Here is a 23719-nt window from a genome sequence, read left to right on the forward strand (position 1 = left end):
GTGAAGCTGCTTTGAAACAATCAGTGTCGTATAAAGTGCTATATAATTAAAGGTTCAAATCCATAATCCCAAGTATGAAATAAATCATTATCATTTTCTGATGCGATTTATCCTGAAATGAAACCTTTTTAGTGAGTCTACATTTTTACATATTTTATTTTCTCACAGTTTTATTTGTATATGTTGCGATCAGCATGAAACTCAGCAAGGAAAAGTAAGAAAAATGCAATTTCTGTGCGAAAACTGCCTGTAATAATTTCACTATTTTCTGTGGAAAATAAGATAGCTGTGTCAATTAGATGCAGTCAGATACTGTAGCAAGAGGGGCTTTACCGAGCTCTAGGAGGGCAGTTTGTTGAGAGTTGGAGGCACTTAGCAATAGCAGGGAGATTCCCATGATCGCTTGCTCAGGCGGGAGTTCCTACAGTTAGAGCACAATCAGACAAACGGCTTGACACAGATGGAGCCTCTGAGAAATGCAAATCAATTTGAGCTAAAAAACCTTGTGCAAACAAAACCATTATGAAGATGAGAGGAGAAGATTTGATGAGATCACACTGAGAGTGTAACTGCAGCAACAAAAAAAAATATATTAATCTTGCCATTATCTCTTTGAAAATAATGCATTTTTGAATCTGCATTTTGGAAATGAATGCAATTAAGCAGCACTGATTTGAATAGAGGTTATTGTTTCTCATACTTCCATTTCCACCTAAATAATATGCATAAAATGAGGCTTTTTTACAGAATAACACTGTAATGTGTGCGTTCACCTCTGCATGTGCAGGTATTATCTGGTGGAGTGTGTGAAGGAGAGACATCAGTTCCCCTCCTAGATGAACACTGAGCTGACAGGCACACAGAAGCTGAAGAGCCAGCTCGGTCAGTTCCTTTCTCCAGAAGCCTGGATCGGTGAGCAGAGCTGACGTCAGAGATTCAGCAAATGAGCTGAACTCAACCACTGCTGTTACACTGTTCACCTGATGGGTCACAGGACGATGACACACTGAATGCATATTGGGCGTAGTGTGTGAACAGAGTGTGGTCAAAATGTTTGAAATGATAGTTCAGCCAAAAACTAATGTTCAGTCATTATTTACTGACCCCATATAGCTCCATGCCACCCCATACTACCGTTAACAATTTTGATTTTTTTTTTTTTGTTTGTTTTCAAAATGCTCACTAAGACTGCATTTATTTATAAAAAAATACATTAAAATAATTAAATAATATAACAATTTAAAATAATTTAAAATATTTTAAAATGTAATTTATTCTTGTGATGCAAAGCAGAATTTTTCAACATCATTATTCAAGTCTTCAGTGTCACATGATCCTTCAAATCATTCTAATATGGTAACTTGGTGCTTAAAATAGTTTTTTCTTAATATTATCAGTAACAAAAAAAACTGGAAACTGTGATACATGTTTTTCAGGATTCTTTGATAAATAAAATTCAAATCAACAACATTTATCCAGTAATTTTGTGTAAGTCCAGTAACACAAAATTACTGGACTTAATGACTACAGACCTGTGGCCCTAACGTCTGTAGCCATGAAATCATTCGAAAGACTGGTTTTGGCTCATCTGAAGGACATCACTGGACCGTTACTGGACCCCCTGCAGTTTGCCTACAGAGCAAACAGGTCTGTGGATGATGCAGTCAACATGGGACTGCACTTCATCCTACAGCATCTGGACAGACCAGGGACTTATGTGAGGATCCTGTTTGTGGACTTCAGCTCTGCTTTTAACACCATTATCCCGGAAACCCTTCAAAATAAACTAACTCAGCTCTCACACACTTTTCCTTTCCACAGACTTCCCACTGAGGTGCCTTGATACAGCACTCTGGGAACAGCCTATTCGTTCAGAAATTTCTTTCTGTGTCTTACCCTCTTGCTTGAGGGTGTCAATGATGGCCTTCTGGACAGCAGTCAGGTCGGCAGTCTTACCCATGATTGTGGTTTTGAGTAATGAACCAGGCTGGGCGTTTTTAAAAGCCTCAGGAATCTTTTGCAGGTGTTTAGAGTTAATTAGTTGATTCAGATGATTAGGTTAATAGCTCGTTTAGAGAACCTTTTCATGATATGCTAATTTTTTGAGATAGGAATTTTGGGTTTTCATGAGCTGTATGCCGAAATCATCAATATTAAAACAATAAAAGGCTTGAACTACTTCAGTTGTGTTGTAATGAATCTAAAATATATGAAAGTCTAATGTTTATCAGTACATTACAGAAAATAATGAACTTTATCACAATATGCTAATTTTTTGAGAAGGACCTGTATACTGGCTCATCTCTAAAGAAAACACAGAATATAGACATAATTTAACTTGTAAAGGTTTAAAAAGAAATCATATCATATGATATTTCATAATCATATTACAGATTTTAGGAAGCATCAAGAGCAAAGGAGATACAGAAGTCCAAAACATGGTCTACATTTTATATAGCACTTGGTTGAGGTTGATAATAGACTTGAATGAGATTTCATACTTGTTTGTAGCCAGCTGAAGGAAGTCATCAATTTCCTGGAGCAGAGCGGGCCAGCAGTCAGGACGGTTTTCCAGAGCTGTGATGCAGGGGTGAGGGAAGGTCCTAAAAAAATCAAGCACATAATTAAACGTCAGCATTTGTGAATTGTGGTCTAAGCATTTCGGGTGGAGGTTGGCAGCTCATTCCACAAGAGAGGAACAGAAAGAGTGAAGGTTTTGGAGAAAACAGATTCAGAGAAATTTAGTATTGCATCAAATGGATCCTCTACAGTAAATGGGTGCCGTCAGAAGGAGAGTCAAAACAGCTGTAGGAACAGCTGTTATCATGGACTTGTATTTTGGCCAGGGGCAGTTTAATTGTGGATTACTGTGATGTTTATATCAGCTGTTTGGACTCTCATTCTGACGGCACCCATTCACTGCAGAGGATCCATTTGAGGCAATGCTAAATTTCTACAAACCTGTTCTGATAAAATCATCTACATCTTGGATGGCCTGAGGGTGAGTAAATTTTCAGCAAATTTTCAACTATTCCTTTAATGCATCTGCCTCTTTTTTGCAGTTTTTGCTTGGATGTTTTTCCTTCTTATTCTATGCAGGCGATTAATGTCTATCCTTAATGTTAACATACAAATGAAGGCCCTTTTATTAACAAACACGCATGCTCTTTTATCCAAGATTAATGAACTCATCCAAATCCCTGATCATGGTCTTTGTGTGTGCCTTTGGCACTGGGTCAGACAGGAACATATTTTATAAAAATAATAATAATAATAATAGATACCTTGAAGATCCTCTACATGGTAAAGAGTCTTTCAGCACTTAAATTTATGGTCTGGGTCACCTCCAGCCAGATGTTAGGGCTGCACCAAAGCTCTCCACTCCCTCCACAGACATCCTACAGTTCAAACATTTGCTCATCCATCTCTTCTTGTTCCCTGGCCAACTGGTGCAGCCATCGCATTATCAGGGTTCATCCATCAGAGGCGGTATTCGGCAGACAGCCACAACATTATCTGCCAGACAATGGCTGGCTGACACATTGACCTCCATCTCACTTATCTGAACTGAAAATTTAGAGCGAGACTCCTTAACCACGTTTAAAACTTCAGCAGTCAAGGAAAATTTGGAAGTTTGAATCTACAGAAGTTGGACTGAATATACAGCACCATAGTGAATAAAATGTATTTGATTTGATTTACGTTTAGTTATTTAGCAGGCGCTTTTATCCAAAGCGACTTACAAATGAGGACAATGGAAGCAATCAAAATCAACAAAAGAGCAATGATATGTAGGTGCTACAAGTCTCAGTTAGGTTAATGCAGTACACGTAGCAAGGTTTTTGGTTTTTTTTTTCCTACTTGCATGTTGTTGCTCTTTTGTTGGTTTTGATTGCTTCTATTGTCTCCAAGTCGCTTTGGATAAAAGCGTCTGCTAAATGACTAATGTAAATGACAATGTTAATTATATAATAAATAAAAAGAAAACAGATAGAACGGAAAAAGAATAGAGCAAGCTAGTGTTAGAGGCCTTTTTTTGTTTTTGTTAATTGTATAATAAATAAAAAGAAACAGACAGAATTAAAAAAAATAGAAAAGAACATGCATACAGTACTGTATGACCAGTCAGTGCATTTCGATTCACAAACAAATGGCTGTTTTTCCAGTTACTTTAATGAGTTGGTGAAAAATGCTCTCAGCCTCCCAGATTACTGATTTAAATCAGTCTAACAAATTACTGTCAGCATTTACTGAATTCGCATCTGACTGTGATATACTGAGTTTCAGTCCAAAATTATATAAGTTTGGAGTCAGTAAATTTATTTTAAAGAAATTAATAGGCTACTGTCATTCAGCAAGGATGCATCAAATTTATTAAAAGTGACAGTAAATACTATACTTTTTTTCATGTTACAAAAAAAAAATCCTTAAAAAAAATACTGTTCTTTTGAACTCTCTACTCATCAAAAAATCCTGAAAAAAATGTATCACAAAATTAAGCAGCAAAACTGTCACCACTAATAATAATATTATTTTTAAAGCACCAGAATATTAGAATGATTTCTGAAGGATCATTTGGCACTGAAGACTGGAATAATGCTGAGAATTCAGCTTTGCCATTGCAGGAATGAGTTACATTTTAAAATATAACACAATAGAAACAGTTATTTTATATTGTAATAATATTTCACAACATTACTGTTTTTACTGTATGTTTGATCAAATATATGCAGCCTTGGTGAGCATAAAAGTCTGTAGTTTTCTATAGCAGGTACTTAGGAAATACTATGCCCAAGACAAATAAAAAAGATTTATAGTTTTAGCTTTTCATCTATGTCTTTTTTCTGAGGAAACAGAGTTGATTTATTCTTCTACAATCCATACACAACCCCACCCTAACCCTCTCTGCTTCTGTTGGATATCTACAGTAAGTGGCTTTGTGACCCCAGAGCAGACTGCAGAGGAGCCATCGAGCAGACGGACACAATAAGCACCAGTGGGCATCTTCCATTAATCCTCAAGCCCTCCTTCAGTGCCCACCCGTGCTAAAGGCCAAGCACCAATCCCAGGCCAGCATAGAGCCCTCCGCCCATTCATCTTCACACCAGGGAGGAACTTGACAGAGAAGGAGAAAAATTACATGCAGAGTCATTTGATTCATTATAAAGTAACTCATCATGAGAGGTCATATAAACATAAATAAACAAACAAACAAAACCATATGCATGATGAAAGTCCATATGCAAGCTGTAAGTAATGGTCAGAAAGTGCAAACTGGTCCAATAAATCTTCAAATGTGAACAAAACCTTGGTTTCTTAAAGGTGTTTTCTCAGAGGTCACATAACCTCATTGTGATAGATACATTACCGTTCAAAAGTTTGCGATCAGAAAGATTTTAAAAATAATTAATTATTACTTTTATTCAGGAAGGATGTATTAAATTGATCAAAAGTGACAGTAAAGACATTTATTAATGTTACAAAATTTCTATTTTATTTAAAAGATGTTATTTTGAACTTTCTATTCATTAAAGAATCCCAAAAATGTATCCTGGTCTCCAGAAAAACATTAAGCAGCATAACTGTTTTTAACTGTGAAAAGAAATGTTTCTTGAGCAAAAAATTCAGCTTTGCTGTCACAGGATTAAATTACATTATATAAAATATTTCATTAGTTCTTTTAATTTGTTATAATATTTCACAATATGATTTAATGGATGCAGCCTCTGTGAAACTAAATAATTAATGACATAAAACATTTTATAAAATCTTAAAAATCCCAAACTTTTAAACGGTAGTTCAACCTAAGATGTCTTTATTTGGAATTTTGTCATTTACATATATTTAAAAGAGTAGTGTTACATCATACTCTGTTGCCCATAGCAAATCATTTAGTATGTTTAAAATGACTAGACATGGGCAAGGGTGAGAGTTTTGAGAAAGAAAAAAAAAACTGGCAGCAGCTGTTGCACTTGGAAAAGGCACTCACCTAATTGAATATGAACAGGTGAAGCTTGCTCCCTTATCCCGCTGACTTGCCTGGATCTGTAGCAGCTTCCCGACCACTTTGATCAGCACTTGAACATTCCTGCCCAGGCAAGAAACAAAACAGTCAACATCAGCAGATACTACCCAAAAAAAACCATAGACCCATAATCCATCACTGAATCACATACAATCTGTACAGACAAAATAAATCAGCTCGATTTCCAAACACAAAAGTAATTGCAAATATTCAACCTAAAGTAAGATCCAATATAACAAATGTATTCATTTTTAATTTAAAAATAGCGTAACCTCTGTTTATTGAAAGACAGACTAAGAAGGGCTATATTTGTGTATGTGGTAATGTTTGCAATGGGATGCAAGTATACTACTGCATACTGATCCAAACAATAGTGTGCAACAGTGTTTCTTTAAATATATTTTCAATTAATGCATAAAATGCCTTTGATCTTGGTAAACTGAAGAAATAATCAATATATAATGATGCTAAAATTACTTTTTGATGCTACTTCTGGGATTTCTCAACAAACTAATAAAAGGTCAAGAGTATTACATTGTACACTCTAAAAAAAAATGGTGCTATATAGCACTAAAAGTGGTTCTTTGACTCGTAATCATAGGGGAACCACTTTTGGTGCTGTATAGCACCAGATCTGGGTGCTTCAGTGGTTCTTCAGCGGTTCTTTGGGGTGATTAAGGTGCTATATAGCACCACGTCCGTACAAAGAACCTGTTAAGCCCCTTTAAAGGTTCTTTACGAGCAAAAGAACCACTGTTGGTGTTGTTTAGCACCATTTTTGTTTAAGAAATACAATGCAATATGGCACCTCTTATGGTTCTACATAGCACCATTTGACAAATTTAGCCAATGTAAGAGGTCATTTGGTTCTTAAAAATCACACTTTGCACAGTTTACATACTATACAGCAGAAATAGTACTAGTAGTATGCTACTCAAAAAAGTAGCCAATGACATATTGGGATGAAAGATACAAAGCTCTCATTCCCTAACGAGAATACAGGTGGAGTGTTTCTCATACATTATAAATCACCTCTGCGTGACAACATGTGCTGTGTTTTCTTTCATCCCTCCTTCCCAGCCCTCTCAAGTCTGACTGTACGTTTCTCAGCTCCTATGGGTTTGATTACTGTATATTTTACCAGGAGGGAAAACATAACTCCACAGTGAAAGGAAATTCATCTTACCAGCTTTCATCTAGGCTTTTTTATGAGCCTGGTACGCACTGTGCATAGCAAAGCCATAACGCTCCAGTTTTCTACATTTCAATCATCCTATGTCCTGTACCAAATTATTGCTGGATTATTTGGGACAATGTGCATGAAAGAACAGCCCTTGCTGAAAATAAATGTGGCATTCGTGCTTAATGAGCTCTAAATGAAATCTACATAATGTTGAAATGCTGAAGTTATTGTCAAAGCTGCCGGTTCTCCCACAGGCAAATCAATTGTTAAAGGGGTTGTTAATATTTCACGTCTTCTCGATATTCTTCTCTTTTACCTTTTACCATAAAAACATAAACGTGGATTGCACAAAGTAACAAAAGTTTCAATACCCAAATAATTAAATCAAATTAAAAAATAAATATTAATATAATAAATAAATAAATTACATAAAGTAAATAAAGCAAATAAATATTTAAAAAAACAAACATAAATACCCAAAACATTTCAATTCTGCCATTATTTACTCACCCTCATGCAGTTCTCCATGGAACAAAAAAAGTATATATTTTTAATCATTACACAACTTTTTCCACACAGCAGTAGTTCATAGTGATGCACGATTAAAAAAATACGTAAATAAATAAGTATACATAAGGCTTACATGCTATATGCCTTCAAAAGACCTGGAATCTAGTGTAGTCATATTGATTATTTTTATGGTGCTTTATGTGTTTTTTGTCATTTATGGAGCTTTACAGCCTCCGGTCACAATGAACTGCTGTTATAAGGCAAAAGCTGCCTAGCGATATATCAAAAATATCTACTTCTGTGTTCTACTGAAGGAAAACAGCATACAGGTTTGAAATGACATGGGGGTTGGTAAATAATGACAATGTTTATTTTTGGGTGAACTCTTCCTTTAAAATTCAGGTCTGTATGATGAAAGGGTACACTGTGTGGGTAGCTGCTCCGTGTGACAGTGATGACAGCAGCAGCCGTGTGTGTGTGTGTGTGTGTGTGTGTGTGTTGGAGACACATGAGCTGACTGATGGAGTAGGCTGCATTTCAGATGTGTTTTTTCAAATTTCTGAATATGCAGATGTGCAACCTCAGTCTGTTTCATATATGAGTCCAACTCAAAGGAAAAAGGAAGTGTGAGGGGCAGATAACTGAGGTAATCCTCTAAAAACGCAATACAGTAAGCACATTACAGCATTTATGTTACAAAAGGTTTTTATTTTATATTAAATGTTGTTCTTCTAAACTTTATATTCATTAAATAATTCTGTAAACAATGTATCACAGTACATGTATTTCCACAAATATAATTAGCAGCATTGTTTTTTTAACATTGATAATAATAAAAATAATAAATTTTTCTTGAGCACCAAATCTGCATATTAGAATGGTTTCTGAAGGATCCTGTGACACTGAAGACTGGAGTAATGATGCTGAAATATCAACTTTGTCACCAGTGAAATAAATTAAATTTTAAAATATATTAAAATGGAAAATATGTATCTTAAATTATAATAATGTTTCACAATATTGCTGTTTTTACTGTATTTTTGATCAAATAAAATAAGCATTGATGAGCAGAAAAAAAAACTTTCAAAAACATTCCTCGGGGTCTTGAACACAATGGTTATTTTTAAAAGCAGAGACTCAGTCGTTGACAATTTTCCCACCTCCATCACCTACCATTAAGTGCTTTTACGACTTCAAGTATACACTATGAGTTGTCAGTGTGATGTTGGAAACACCTACTGTTAATGATAGCATTACTGAAATTACTGAATTTTCAAGAGCTTGAACGTATAAATGCTTTAAAACATCAGTAAAATCAAAAAATATTATTCAAAAATGGTAGTTATAATTACAGTTCAGTATGAATGTTAAAAGCTACAATGTTAAGACTCTTCTAGGAAATATAAACGCATTCTACAATATAAACGCATGCTTACTAATAGTTGTCTTTGCATACTGAACTGGGATAGAAGAGAGTATTTTAACATCAATTGTACACGTCCCTTGATGCACTGTGTAATTGGTCTCTAAAAAGTGTTTTTTACATTGCATGTATTTAAACAAAGACTAATTCCAGAGTTAAGAGAAGGGAGAGGTCAGTGCCTGAGGATGCTGATGAGGTCCCATCAAGGCTTGACGGGGTGTGCCACGGTTTCACAAAAACAAATCCCATTTGAAAATGCATCTAGAGCCACCTTTGACTCTATAATATAATATGATATAATTATCAGCCCATGTAGCTCACATGGAGTTTTTTAAATGGGGATGACAAGTGATAAAAATCTGCATTATTCTGTGAGATCCAGATGCGTGACAGAAGCATACCATGCCGAGGGCAGTAGGTTAAGGGTGGTGTTGAGCACATACGGCAGATCTGCATGTCCCTGTTCTACGAGTAGCACCAGAGCATCACAGCAGGCTGAGCGGACGACAGTACTGTCACTGCTGCACTGCTCCCACAGAGACTCCAGCGCTTGACCCTGTTCATATAAAACACAAGTTCATCATGCAAAACATCATGAGCAAAAATATAGAAGTGAGAAAGTTAGTGAAGTTGTAAAAGTAACTAAACAGCACAAATTTCCTATAAATGGGTCATTTCATGAATATTTTACTGTAACTTTCTGAACTCAAAACTTCTGTACTCTTTTATTAAAAGAAATCTCCAACACATCACAGCCCACATTTACATGTACATGTATTCACTAAACATTATTTGTATTTTTTTCAATCCAATAATCGCAATGAACTTGGTACTTTGTTACTTTTGATATGAAACCATGTCTAGAAACATAACTGTATAATTGAAAAGTTAATATAAAAAGTGCCTTATGTGTATTTAAATGTTAATGTGCAACTCAGTTTGATTGCTGGTTGCCAGATTTGAGTGTTGATTATCACTGAGTGACTGGATAAAACACTATTATTCATTTTACTGTCAAAGAAGCATAGAAGCCCTAAAGGTGCAGCAGCCAAAAACAGGCCGTTTAATTTGAGCTATGTGTCCTAACCATGTTGTGATATAATCTTTATATGCAAAATCACGAGAACTTACTTTAGCTGTGGTCTGACAAATCCTTTCATTTTGGCCTTTCTCTTTCAGCACTGCAGTGACCAACGTCCTCACAGCCTAGAATTAACAAGCCAAAAAAAGCTGTTCCTTACTGATCAGGCAGAGAATCTGGTTCTTCACATGCCTTGAGCAAACTAAACAAAAGATTTCATTAAATTTACACATTCACAGGAATGGATTTCTTCAAGACTGACGTGTTTTGAGGGATAGATAAGCATTTTGTTGAATTGGTGTGGAATCTGAACCTTGTTTTACCACTAAATGCTTAAATCAGTCTGTTTTTGAGTGCTTCACCTGGGCTTGAATGAGGGAGCTGGGGAACTCAAACCTGGTCTTCAAAGTTTCAGTCATCTCCAGAAATCACGAATGATGCCCCATACTAAAAACAAACATCAAATTGGTCATTTAGTCAACTTAAATGGCAATCCTAACCTGATTTACTTGCAAAATGAGGCATATTTTTAAGAGCAACAGGAAGTTCAATTGCAAAAAATAAAGTACTTGATTGGATCTTGGAACAATTTGTCTCAAGATGACAAGATGCAGAATAGGTGTTAAAAAGGTTAGAGCTGTAGCCATTTTGATCAAATTAGGAAGCCAAATATTTCTTCAGAATAATCATGTCTGATAAATGGCATACAATAAAACGAGGAATGTGTATTGGCAATGTAAAGTGGTACACTACACTGTAAAAATGTTTTTTTGTTTTTTTTTTAAGTTATAAATAAAGAAAAAATATTAGAAGAATATACTATTTCAGTTTATTTACTTCAAATTTCAGGTTTAATTTAATGTTTAAATTATTTGTATTGTAAAATGTACACTATTTTTTCATTGTACTGTTTTGATTGAGTCTGTAAGAGTTTTTGTTTTTGGAAGTAGTGCTCACCAAGGCTGCATTTATTTAATCAAAAATACAGAAATATTATGAAATATTATTACAATTTTAAATAAGTTTTCTATTTGAATGCCTTTTAAAATCGAATTAATTCCTCTGATGGTAAAGCTGAATTTTTAGCAGCTATTATCTTTAGGGTCACATGATCTTTCAGAAATCATTCTAATTTGCTGATTTGCTGCTCAAGAAACATTTCTTACTAATAACATTATTGAAACAATTATGAAACTATTCATGATTCTTTAATGAACAGAAAGTTCAAAATAACAGCATTTATTTGAAAATCTTTTCACTGTAACGTCATAAATGTCCTAACTGCCACTTATGATCAAATAAATGCATTCGTACTGAATTAAGGTATTAATTTCTTTCAAACATCTTGCTGACCCCAAATTTTTAAAAAGTAGTGTTGTGCTAAAAAAAAACAAAAAACTAATGACATCTTACCGACATTAAGAAAAGATTTGGAAAGAACAGGATTTCTTAAATGTGTTGCATGCAACCGCAAATGAAGTCATGGGAACTTTACTTCACATTTTTAAAATCAACCCCCATTTCCTGAAATGAAGAAACTGACATGCAAACTGACATCATCTGTTCAAAAACAGCTGTTCGTCCACCTCATGTTAACACCTTATCACTCAGATCACAGGTGTCATGGGATCTACCACGCCAAACAGGTGCAACGGGACAAAAAACGCCTTCAGGGTGATACTATTAGACCGAAATTAGAATAGCTCAACACCACTTCAAACTGATGTAATCTAAGGTGAAATTAAATAAAGGCCTGAGACATATAGTCTGCTGCTTGCATCTAAACTCAGAAGACTCAACCATTTGACAGATGGCACTGGCGACCACATCAATGGGATGCATTATTCACAAGTGACTTTTGCCAAAGCTTCAGTGTCTGTCCAGTTGCGGACCGCCGACTCTGCCATCTCATATGTTGTCTCATATGGACTCCCAGTGTAGGGTAATGGGATTACCAGCCGTTGGTTTGACTGACACTGGCTGATGGCCACTGGAGATTCGGGTTTATACCACGGCACATGGGAGAAAGACAGACAATGCAAGCTCTAAAATGATGCCCCACCCCTCCTGGGACCGATATCTGACAGGCAAGCGCTGCGTGTGTGTGTGTGTGATGAAATACCTGCTGTGTTTCCATACACCGTGACAGTTTTACTACAGCAGCGCTACTGACAGCAAAGAGTGGCTTGGGCAAATTCAGGTAAGATTTCAAATTCATTGAATCAAGTTTATGTCAAAACAATACAAACATAAATGCTACATGTTCAAGTGCTGCTTTAATACAATAGAAGTGTAGTTCTATGTTGGTGCAGATCGTAATTTTGCAAAAGGGTGATATTTTGGAGAAATTTTTTGGAGAGTTATTAGGTTAAACTTGAGATTTATTTGCATTCAGTAATGACAGGTGGTGGACAACGCATACAGAAAATGGCGTGAAATGTTATAAAACAATATTTAGTCATCTTTGACTCAAATTTTCTCATTTTTTACACCACTTTTGTAGGTAGAGGTTCCTGTAAATATGTTGACAAACTAGTTGTTTGTTTTATCAGATCATTTTTACACACGCTTTTGTCAGCAAAGCAGAGAATTGAAAATATTCCAGGGATTTCCAGCCTATGGCTACTTGTCCACATGCACAAAGGCTTCGGCTCTGGACTGCTTGCTCTGCACTGTTTGTGTGTCCACAATAATGCATCATTGTTTAAGTGATGCTGAGTTTGACTGGCTAGCTAGACTAAGTTAGCTGGTATGATATGTCAGTTTTGCAATGATACTATGGTACTAACACAATGGACATGCACCACACTAATACCACAGTTTCTGGACACGTACTAAGGTATTTTCTGAGTTGGGGTACCTCGTAAACACCCTATTAGAAGAATAAAGTAATCATTTAATATCATGGTATCACCATCCGACACCACCTCAGTATTGTTTGTATCAAACCAACTGCATTATTTTTACAGTTGGTTTGATATCTTTATGTCAAATGGTGTCAGAGTTTAATGAATTTAAGATGGTACAGATGTATAAAACATGAAAAACATGGATCTAGTACCATATATAAAAACAATAAAGCCATAATCTGAAAAAATACACCTTGTGCATTGTGGGGAATAATATTCTGAATATTTTACAGTATTTTGATATCTTTATCTCCAACGGTGTCAGAGTTTAATTCATTTGAGTAGGTACAGTACATAAAACATGAGAAATATGGATTCTGTACTGTATATAAAAACAATGACAATCTGAAGATTTTATAACATTTAATGTACATTATTGTAAACACACACACATATATATATATAGTGCTGTCAAACTATTAATCGCATCCAAAATAAAAGTTTTTGTTTACATAATGTGTTCTGTGTATATTTATATAAATACACACAGTATATATTTCAGAAAAATATGTTGTGTTTATATATTAAATATATTTACTTCTAATATAAATTCTATGAATATAAATATAGACATGTAAATATTTTCAAAATATATATATAGGCCTATGTGTGCATTTATATATACATAATACAGTTTTTCTCGATTGTTTACACATTTTCTGAAAGCATGCCTCATATTCTCAGAACTCTACACACAAATCCAAAAAAACACACACAATGGGCAAAACCCCTCAATTCTCCTGCAAAATGAAACTTTACATTCAAAACAATGTTATTTCTTCTCAAAATGGTATTTTGTTTTCAAATGACACACACAAACCATCATATGAATAGACATTTATAAGAACCAGCTGAACACTGATGTGCTCAATGGAAAACACTACGATGAATGGAAAACACTTCTTCTCCATTCATCATAATGACTTAGGCCTTTTTTTGGTTCAGTGTTACACTTACTACAGACAGTACATACATAAGTGTGTTGTAAAATATTTGAGAATATTGTTTTTATACTCAGAACACACAAATACACTGTAAAATTTTATTTTATTTTTCCCGCAAAAACAATGTACACAGTGTACATCCCATTCCCAACCAACACAAAGTTGCACATACACTACATACAAAACAACAGAAGAATTTACTGTATACAGTTACAGTAAAAAAAAAAAAAAAAAAAAAAAAAAAAAAAAAAAACTATGCTGCATCCTCTCTTCTGTTGCGGTCTGGCCACAGCACCTCATCCACATCACAAGCAATGTTTTCCCTGGCCAAGCAGCGGGGGAAATATCGCCTAGCATGGCGATTCCAGCCATGAAAAACATCAGCTGCTATATCTCCACATGCATCCTCCATAGCTTGGAGAAGAGGTATACGCGTTTGTGGATTTCGATCATACACTTTCCATCTCCAGGCAGAAAAACATTCCTCAATAGGATTGAGGAATGGAGAATATGGAGGGAGATAAACAACTAAAAAGCGTGGGTGGGCAGTGAACCAGTTACCATCTACCAGGGCCATCTACCTGATCTGGTGGTATGAGTGTGCTGTGTAGGGTGTCCAGGAATGTGATCAGATGGGCCGTGTTGTAGGGGCCAAGGGTAGCATGGTGATGGATGACGCCGTGGTGGGTAATCGCTGCACACAGTGTGATGTTCCCTCCGCGCTGGCCAGGGACTTCAACAATGGCACGCTGGCCGATGATATTCCTTCCCCTCTTTCGTCTTTTTGTGAGGTTGAACCCAACCTCATCAATGAAGATGAACTGGTGCTCCCCTGCAGCCACCTCTAGCTCAAGGACTCTTTGAAACACACATGACAATATCAGAAATAGACATGGAGTGGTCACTATTGTGAAGCACAATCATTATGATTACAATATTGAAATTGTATACAGTAAATTATACATGTGTTGAGAGTATGCATCAATTGTGGGACTCACTAGCACATAGTTATATTGCAATTCTTTGATTCTTTCTGAATTGCGTTCAAATGGCACCCTGTAGACCTGCTTCATCCTGAGATGATTTCTGCGCAAGACACGGTCCAGTGTTGATAAGCTTACCCTATCAATATTTTGAAACATGTCATTGTTTTCTATTATTTTTCTTTGTATTTCCCTTAATATTATGGCGTTGTTTTCTACGACCATGTTCATGATTTCAGTTTCCTGTTCAGGAGACAGAGCGTGTTCCCGACCACCTTGTGTTGGTAATCTTTCAGTTCTGGCAAACAAATAGTAAAGTACTGTAAATACAACGTAGGTATACATTTCCTAAATACTTGAAACATACTTTACAGTATTTTTACAGTCCTACAGAACAGTCCACAGGCAATACTGCACTACTGTACTCATTGAGTACTGTATTGATATGCAGAAATGCAATTTTCTAGTGAGAGTAGATTTCTTACCTATTCTAATTTCGGAAAGTCCGGATGATGGATGCTACAGTGTACCTGCTCAAATTTGGCTGTACTCTTTGCCCAGCCTCCCTCATTGTTAGACCATGGGTGACCACATGATCAACCAAAATGGCTCGGATCTCATCAGAGATTACGGTCCTTGGCCGTCCTCGTCCTCGTCCTCATCCCCGTCCTCCTCCTCCTCCTCTTACTCTCACTCCTCTGGCTCTGCCTCTGTTTCCAATGTTGGCATCCATTGCTCCAAAACAGAAGAGCTCACCTGTTGCCCTTTTATGCTAAAGCTCTGATTGCTAATTGTAAAACTGTGTGACGGGTGTTTGCCCTTGTGATGAGTCAGTGTGCATATTTGAATGGCAGTGTGTTCCTTGTGAAAACAAGATATTTTCTGCATGAAAATTGTGCCAAAAGCAGAGAATTGTGTGTAGTGTTTTGAAAAAAGTGTGTTTTAGAACTGCAATTTGAGTGTAAAGCAGGAACTGTGCTTGTAGTTTAGCAGAATTGGTTCAGGGGGTTGGTGAATGAGTTACATGTTGTGGTCATTGTGTCTCAAGTACCAGAATTTGTGTGTAAGCAATCGAGAAAAACTGTAAATATACACAGAACACACATATATTATGCAAACAAAACTTTTATTTTGGATGCAATTAATCGCGATTAATCGTTTGAGAGCATAATATATATACATATATATATATATATATATATATATATATATATATATATATATTACAGGCAGGTGTTTAAATCTCAGTAAACAATAAAACAATACTGTCTGTCATTTGTGGGAGTCAAGACAAACTGAAAAGAATAGTGACTAAATGTGTGTGTGTGTGTGTGTGTGTGTGTTTGTGTGTGTGTATGTGTGTGTGCGTGTGTGTGTGTGTGTGTGTGTGTGTTTTCTACTACATGTATCTTATAAAATATAATATTATTTTTGTTTTTTTACTGAACATTGTAAAATTACAGCTAATCAATCAACAGGTTTTAACTGTAGAATTTTAACTTTTTAACTTTAAACATTTCTGTTCAAATTACTAGCTTTTTCAGTGAATCCAGTGTAAACCTACAGGCCATATTAAATATATATCAGTCTATATATTAGTCTCTCACTAACATTTTAATTAAAAATTACGCTGATATTAATTACAGCAACATCATACATAGAAATATAGAAAATGTAGGCTATGTAAGACAAAAACCCAACAGGAGACTAACATGTTTAATACAGTGCAAGCAATAAATATCTGTGTTGTTGAGCACTGAAAAGTGGTTTTACACGGGTTAATAGTGGCTCTTCACTCGCTCGCGCTGCCATTGGCTCGTCTCGTGCGCCGCACAGACTGCGACTGGACTGCACGCGCTGACACTCACGCGCATGCGTCTCACTTTACTCCTCAGCCTTTGAAAACTCAGAGAGCTCAATTAAAAGACCATGTCCGCCATCGGGCGTCTACAGTCCTCGGTGTCCTTATTTAAACCAAATTCTCCATGAAATAGCATTACCCCGTGGCCTCAACAATGGCCAGTTCGGTGAGTAGGGCTTTACCTGCTATATCGGTGCGATGTTTTGGATCTCCAGCGCCCGTGTTCGTGCTCGTCTGGTTTGGAAAGGCGATTAGACGCATATGAGGCTTTTCCAGCCATATTTCCATCGGAATACTCAAGTACAGTAGAACTAGTGGAGTCGTACGTTTCCAGTGCATGTCTGCAAAAGTGATGCACTTGAAAGATTTCAAACAAAAGGAGGGCATCCAATAACAAATATTCAGAAATCTGACTGAATGCTCTGTTTTTAGCATTTATTCTGGTATGTTGAGGCTGACTAACATACCAGAAACTTATGATAATTAGTTTGCATTTGTGCGGCTATAGAGTGGTTTCAAGACGCGCGCACTCAGATTGTTTGCTTTTAATAATAAATAGTTGGCGACATGATTATAAAGTGAACATTTGGGTGTTTTAGGGTGCCGTTCAGGTGAAACTGGAACTCGGTCATCGTGCCCAGGTCCGAAAGAAACCCACCGTGGAAGGTTTTACGCACGACTGGATGGTGTTTGTCCGCGGACCGGAGCACAGCAACATTCAGCATTTTGTGGAGAAAGTCGTATTTCATCTACACGAAAGTTTCCCTAGACCAAAAAGAGGTATGAAGTGATTTACTATTATATATAATTGAATAATCTTCAATAGTTAAACTGGAATGATGTGACTGCACCTTGGCTACTTGATGCTTGCAGATCTTGTCTACTGTAAGGCTGCAGGGACAAAAAGTGAGCAGTCATATATAAAGATGTTTATTAACAATAAATGGTTTGCATGTTTTTTTTTCGTATTTACTTCACTGTAAGTAATTGATTTCTCATTATCTGTTACCTTTGACAACGTGCGTTAATCAGTGCGCAACCCCTAAAAAGTTTCCAGAATAATGCGCCTGAATAATAACGCAATTAAATGCTTTGGTTGAGTTGTATATTGTATTCTCAGGGACATTTAAGGGTTCTCACAATACTAAAAGTATTGGTACCACGCTAGAATATCCTAGACGTTCAGCTTTAGTTCGTAAATGTAAGTTTTGATAAGAGGAAAGTGAATAAAACACTTTTTATCACGTCTAATGAACATGAGACATATTTTGTTTTAATGTCTTGATTTATTGCGTCTCAAATTGTGGTGTATTCCAATTTTATGCCCTGTAGTCCATTGCCATCCACCCTCATTTAATTTTAATTAAAAATAGTATGCATACCTAAAAAAAACGTAGCCTTATACATTGTCATATTGTGCTGTCTTTGTAAGTCCAGTAGAAGTGCATGGAAAGTGTTACAACCCTCCCCATCTGGTCACGCATGATATTTCCGGACTTTCTAACATGTAGATGAAATCTGTGGCTGCTGTATGTCAAACATGAGAACCTACTCATTCAGAAGATACCAGTTCTGTCATTTATTATTTTACCAAACAGTTACCTCCAAATTGTCTTCTGTTCTGTAAATCCCTTTACATTTTACACGATCACCACAGGAGGGAGGTGGTCGTGTATAATAATGATTTCAACCCCTGTAACTTATTCTCACGGTGTTACAATTCACCCTGTGTTACAACGCTTCCCTAGTTATTATAGTTCATATACACTATTATTAGACAACGCCAACAACAGGACAGTGTGAGAGAGGGAATGAAAGCATCTGGTGGTCTGAAAGGAGGAATTTAGGAGTAGCGGTTGATGAAAGCCTTGGAAGGAATTAATTAAAATATTTGCTGGTTTCCTCCCCTCACCCGAAGTGTTTAAGCTGAGTTTGCTGTGACGTGATGAGCTCAGGGAAAATGCTGGAGAAAGTCAATCGTCATTACACGCCATTTAGATCGCAGGCAAGCATTTGCACTTTGAGAAGAGTTGTTAGATCTTCTTTGTTCCGGCTAACTGTTTTCCTTAAGTATTTTGTTAGGTACATGCTTAAGTCAGGTTGTTTTATCATGCACTTCACAGACATGTAAATTGCATGCATTCTTGCATGACAGAGCTGAAGCTAAATTGTTTTGATTCAACATTCTATTTATGTGATGCTTTCTAAGACTGTGTTTTATTACTGTGGTGGGAAATCAAACCGCAGAGATTGGAAAATTGCACAGAAGGACTTAAGTTTTCCTGCTGTGGACAGCTCAAGATGCATTGCTTCAAACCTATGCTAATATTTTCCCCATCCCTTTGCATTATAGTGCTCGTACTACGTGTTGATTTATGCCACAGAGTTGTTGTGTTTACGTAAGATCTGAAGGAGATGTGTGCTCCAAATCGGCTCTCCGGCTGTATGTGTGTGATGACAGTGTGGTGAAAATCTTCCCCGCTATATTTATTTTCTCAAAACATTAAAACAGACTATAAATCAAGGGCCGGACCTCATTTGGAAACTACTCTAAACTTGCTCCTGAAGTCTTCGATGACAAGAAGTACACTAAATGTGGGTTTGCATGAACTACTAGCCCCTCTCCCCTTTTCTTTGACAAATGTCTTACAGCGGCTGCTGAAAAAAATGCAAAAGCAATAGGGGGATGCTTAACCTCTAATAAATCCTTCCTTATGACACCAGCTTTTAGGAGATTCTATCAAACGCCCCCTTGGAAGTATACGATATGCACCCTAAAATGTTTTTGCGCTGTGACGAATTAGTAGCCTATGTACTTCCTGAGGTCTCCAGCTTTTTTCATGTTTATAATAGATCTGACAAAGTGTTTGCTTCAGGGTGAACTCAAAGAAGGGGGTTTAAATCACTCAAGTTAATGTAGATAGATTTACATACTTTATGAGAATGACACTCGAAATAGGATTTCCTTTGAAATATGGACCTCAAATGTCTTTAGCGTTACATTTTAGTCCTAATTAGACCCAGAATAAGTCTTCAAAAATAAAAAATAGACTTCAGTAAACACCCCATGTGGCCTTCTCCGTACTCCAGCAGATAATTCACAACAGCTCTCTCTCTCTCTCTCTCTCTCTCTCTCTCTCTCTCTCTCTGTCTCTCTGTGGAGGGGATGGATACAGAAACCTGCTTTCTTAGACCTAGAATTTATGGTGCGTTTGTAAGGTAAACAGTCAGGCTTATTATTTGGGGTCCCGGGAGGCTATGCCACCCCCTTCTCCCCCGCCTCTCCCTCCTCAGGGCTTTGATCAGTGTTAGCCGGTGTCAAGACGAGCCGAGGGGAAGTTAGAGGGAAACCTTGCGCACAGACGGGCTTGTGTTTGACAGTTTAATACCAACAGTCTCACCATACTGCCCCGAAAGGAACAGCTGCTCACACACTCATTGAGTTCTCCAAAACTCTTTACTCTAGAGGCTGTGTTCTGTGGCTGTAAGTCCCTTTTCTCTCTCCTTGTTTTGTGTTTGAAGCCTTAGGAGTATTCGATGTTACCCCTTTCACAGCTGTTGTAGATTACATGTTGCCTCCCTGTCTCTCACGGGGTTATGTGCTTCCTTGTGCCTTTCTCATAGTTACTCAAAATGTCATTTGGAAAAAAAAAGAGCTAGTTCACCAAGAAATAAATTGTTATTATTTGTTCACCCTTAGGTCTTTCCAAACCAGTATGACTTCTAATTCTGTAAAATGAACAATACAACATCGGACGTTATTGACTTAAGGATATTTATGTTTCATCTTTGTGTGAAGAATGAAAGTGAGACAGGTTTGGAATGACACAATGTTCTCAGAATTTTCTTTTTTGTGTAAAATGTTGCTTTTTAAGGACTTGTGATTGGCTCTTTCATGGACATGCCATGTGATGTTTCCCAGTTTCAGAAATCATGGCTACCTGGATATTTAAACAAAGGTGGAAAGTGTTTTTTTTTTGGCTGGGATAAAGGGACAGAACAGCCATGATTAGCAGGCATGCTGTGTAGCCTTGGAAACCTGATATTTTGCACTGGTGCAGGAATAGGGGGGCAGCAAACCCAAATAAACGGAGTGGAACATGGACGTTCATTTCACCTGCACCCATCTATGCCAGTTATACTCTGAAAAATATATAAACGTCTGGCTTTTGGTTCGTGACAAGTCGCCACCTACTATTTTGCAGTGGAAAACATTGATGTTTCTGGTCTTTTAGCCAGGCACTAAAACATCCTGAGTCAATTAGGCATTCAATTCCGATATATACCAAGGGAAATGGCTGCCCACACTAGGTGATGGGGGTCCGCAGAATGTGTGGTGTATTTTTATATTTACTGAATTTATTTAGTCTTTTTATTGCTGAGGCTATGAAAGAGGGAATGATAAAATAAGATTGTATCATTACATCAGTGGCCCATGCCAGTGTGTCTATTTATTCGCTAGACTTGACAGTGCACTTGAGCCCAATTGCTGGAAGAGCTTAAAATAACACCATCCTTCTTGAGTTTTACTGCAGCAGCCCAGTACAGCTTTATCTTTGCTCTCTGGTGTTATATAATATAGAGTAAATAGTCCTTCATTCTTTGTGATGTAAACACAGAGGTGGATTTCTTACCCAGATGGGAGCAGAGAAGAGACTAAAAAATGTGTCTCTTTGAGGGGAAGAATCATTATTTTAAGGTTTGTAAAGGAGCTAACTGCTGTGATGCAAAACCTGCCCAGTATTTGTCCTTTTCAGTTGATCTGAGTGGTTTTTACGGTGTTGCTAGGTTGTGGTAAGTGGTTGCTAGGGTGTTACCTATTGGTAAGAGACGGCATAACAGAGGCACTCATAATATATGAATGGGAGAAATGCAACACTCAAAAGAGTTTAACACTGTCTGGCCACTTTTTCAACAGCTTTGACATCTCTTTAATTTTTAGTCTTTTGTTAAAGAGTTATAAGCCACTAACCAAACCAGCCAATTATGAGGTGAATAACAACATTACAAACTTCGATTTGAAGTGAAACTTAACAGCTATACTGATGGAAAGAAGCATCACAGCTGACCTAATCGAAAAAAAGAACAATGGATAAATATAAAACTATTGATTTTAAGAGTTTTTTTTAAAGAGATGTTACAGTGCTTCATGGGAGAGTTTTAGCTCATTTGACTCTGTTTGCTTCTTTTGTGATTTCTTTTCAAAATCATGGGTAATGTATTTATTTATTTATTTTTTTACCAGAGATTTAACTGTTAAATATAATTATTTTTAAAATGGTGATATTATGCAGACTGGCTGCTTCAACAACACCATATAAAACCTAATAGCTCACATTAGGTCTTTCAAGGTTTTTAGGTTATTGTTAAAAAAAAATCAGTTCCTCATATGGAGAAAATGAATGGAAGTTTCACTTCCGGAACTCAACTGTTGCAGTCTGTATGGAAATTCTAGTCTGCCTGTTTGTTTACTCTAGAGCATGCATGCTCTTTAGCTGGACTTTCCTGAAATATTCAATAGACTTATTATCAGGATTTCATTCCTGATTTGAACTGTTATTGAAAGGAGACTTGTGCCCATGTCAAACTAGCCTACCTCCCAAGGGATAGTTCACCCAAAATTAAAATTCCATAATTTACACTCCCTCATGTCATTCCTAACCATATCTCTGACTTCTGAGCAAGCACGAAACAAACACGAAAGACTGTAACTGCGTGGAAATAAACAACCAGTACAGAGATTTACATCTAGAGACTTTAGCCTTCAAAGAGGACTCACAAAGCATCATAAAAACATCCTTCATGTGAGAAACAGCATTTAAAATTAATTCATTATTCATTGAAAATCTTCATCTCCAGAAAGCTTTTAACAGCAGCAACCGAATCAGATTACTCCGATTTGTAAACGATTCAATGGGACTGTTTTTGTCAACCAGATTAACGATTCAAAACTGATTAATTCCCAAATTGGACATGGTTAGTTCTCTCATGAACGTGCCAAGATAAGAGAGCAGATGTTAACATTTTCAGTGAATGAGTCATATGGACCACTTTTATAGTGCTTTGTGTCCATTTTAAAGCTTGAATGCTCTATTGCCTGTTTATTGTAATTGCATGAAAAAAATAGGCAGTACATTCTTCAATTTCTGTTTGGAATAAGTAAATGATGACAAGTTTCTTTTTTGTGTAAGCTGTTACTTTTAAATGACCAGGAAGGAAATTAAATCATTCTTTAGATGTGTTCCAAAAGTCATGGGCAATATTTAGTGCTGTTCCTCCTCTTTAATGTTTCAGATGCTGATGTGTCATTCATCAGTGCCGCTCAGCTCTCCCTTCTTGTGGTCCCATAATGATCAGGTCAACATGTTTGCCTTTGGGCATCTTTTCCTGAGACTTCTCAAAGCCTTTTAAGTTTGTGCCCCACTCATTGACTTGGCCTGAGCAGGAGTTAGGGTTGTGTTAGTCTCCTATCTTGCATATGCACAGAAAACCACAGAATTTAAGTCCTCCTCAGGCAAGGTACGGCTTAGATGTCAGTGGGGGCTGCCTTCCTTTCCGCCACTATTCTTCTGTGCGCCTGCCAGACCTCTTTCCTCTCGATGGGAAGCGATCCATCCTTGGGAGGGAGATGAACTGACTCCCTGCAGAGTGGAATTGAGGAGCGTAGGAATTTTATACTGACAGAAAGTATGATTTATGAAATGGTAGACGTGGGGGCGAAATTGGGGAAGTGCCTTTTTGTCTTTGAGAGACGGATGACTACTGTCCCTAAAATCTGTGTTTGCCTTGTGAAATGCTTA

General features: G+C 36.8%; 1 protein-coding gene and 1 pseudogene across 2 annotated transcripts in view; one reads left to right on the forward strand and one right to left on the reverse strand.

The window, feature by feature from the left end:
• LOC306877066 (focadhesin-like) overlaps positions 1 to 10641 on the reverse strand; it is a 49612-nt pseudogene extending 38971 nt beyond the window's left edge. Inside the window, exons 1-7 of the transcript in view lie at positions 10585 to 10641; positions 10273 to 10347; positions 9543 to 9697; positions 5990 to 6088; positions 2462 to 2603; positions 774 to 980; positions 334 to 421 (exon numbers count right to left, since the gene is read on the reverse strand). The product of the transcript in view is annotated as a focadhesin-like (transcript). The remainder of the gene's footprint in view (positions 1 to 333; positions 422 to 773; positions 981 to 2461; positions 2604 to 5989; positions 6089 to 9542; positions 9698 to 10272; positions 10348 to 10584) is intronic.
• A 6262-nt stretch (positions 10642 to 16903) lies between these two features.
• Positions 16904 to 23719, forward strand: part of mllt3 (MLLT3 super elongation complex subunit) — a 53104-nt gene continuing 46288 nt past the window's right edge. Inside the window, exons 1-2 of the mRNA XM_079445692.1 lie at positions 16904 to 17085; positions 17519 to 17699. Of these exons, the coding sequence (XP_079301818.1) occupies positions 17074 to 17085; positions 17519 to 17699 (193 nt within the window). The 5' untranslated portion in view covers positions 16904 to 17073. The remainder of the gene's footprint in view (positions 17086 to 17518; positions 17700 to 23719) is intronic.

This window comes from Barbus barbus, assembly GCF_936440315.1.
Source record: "Barbus barbus genome assembly, chromosome: 2".
Classification (NCBI taxonomy): Eukaryota; Metazoa; Chordata; class Actinopteri; order Cypriniformes; family Cyprinidae; genus Barbus; species Barbus barbus.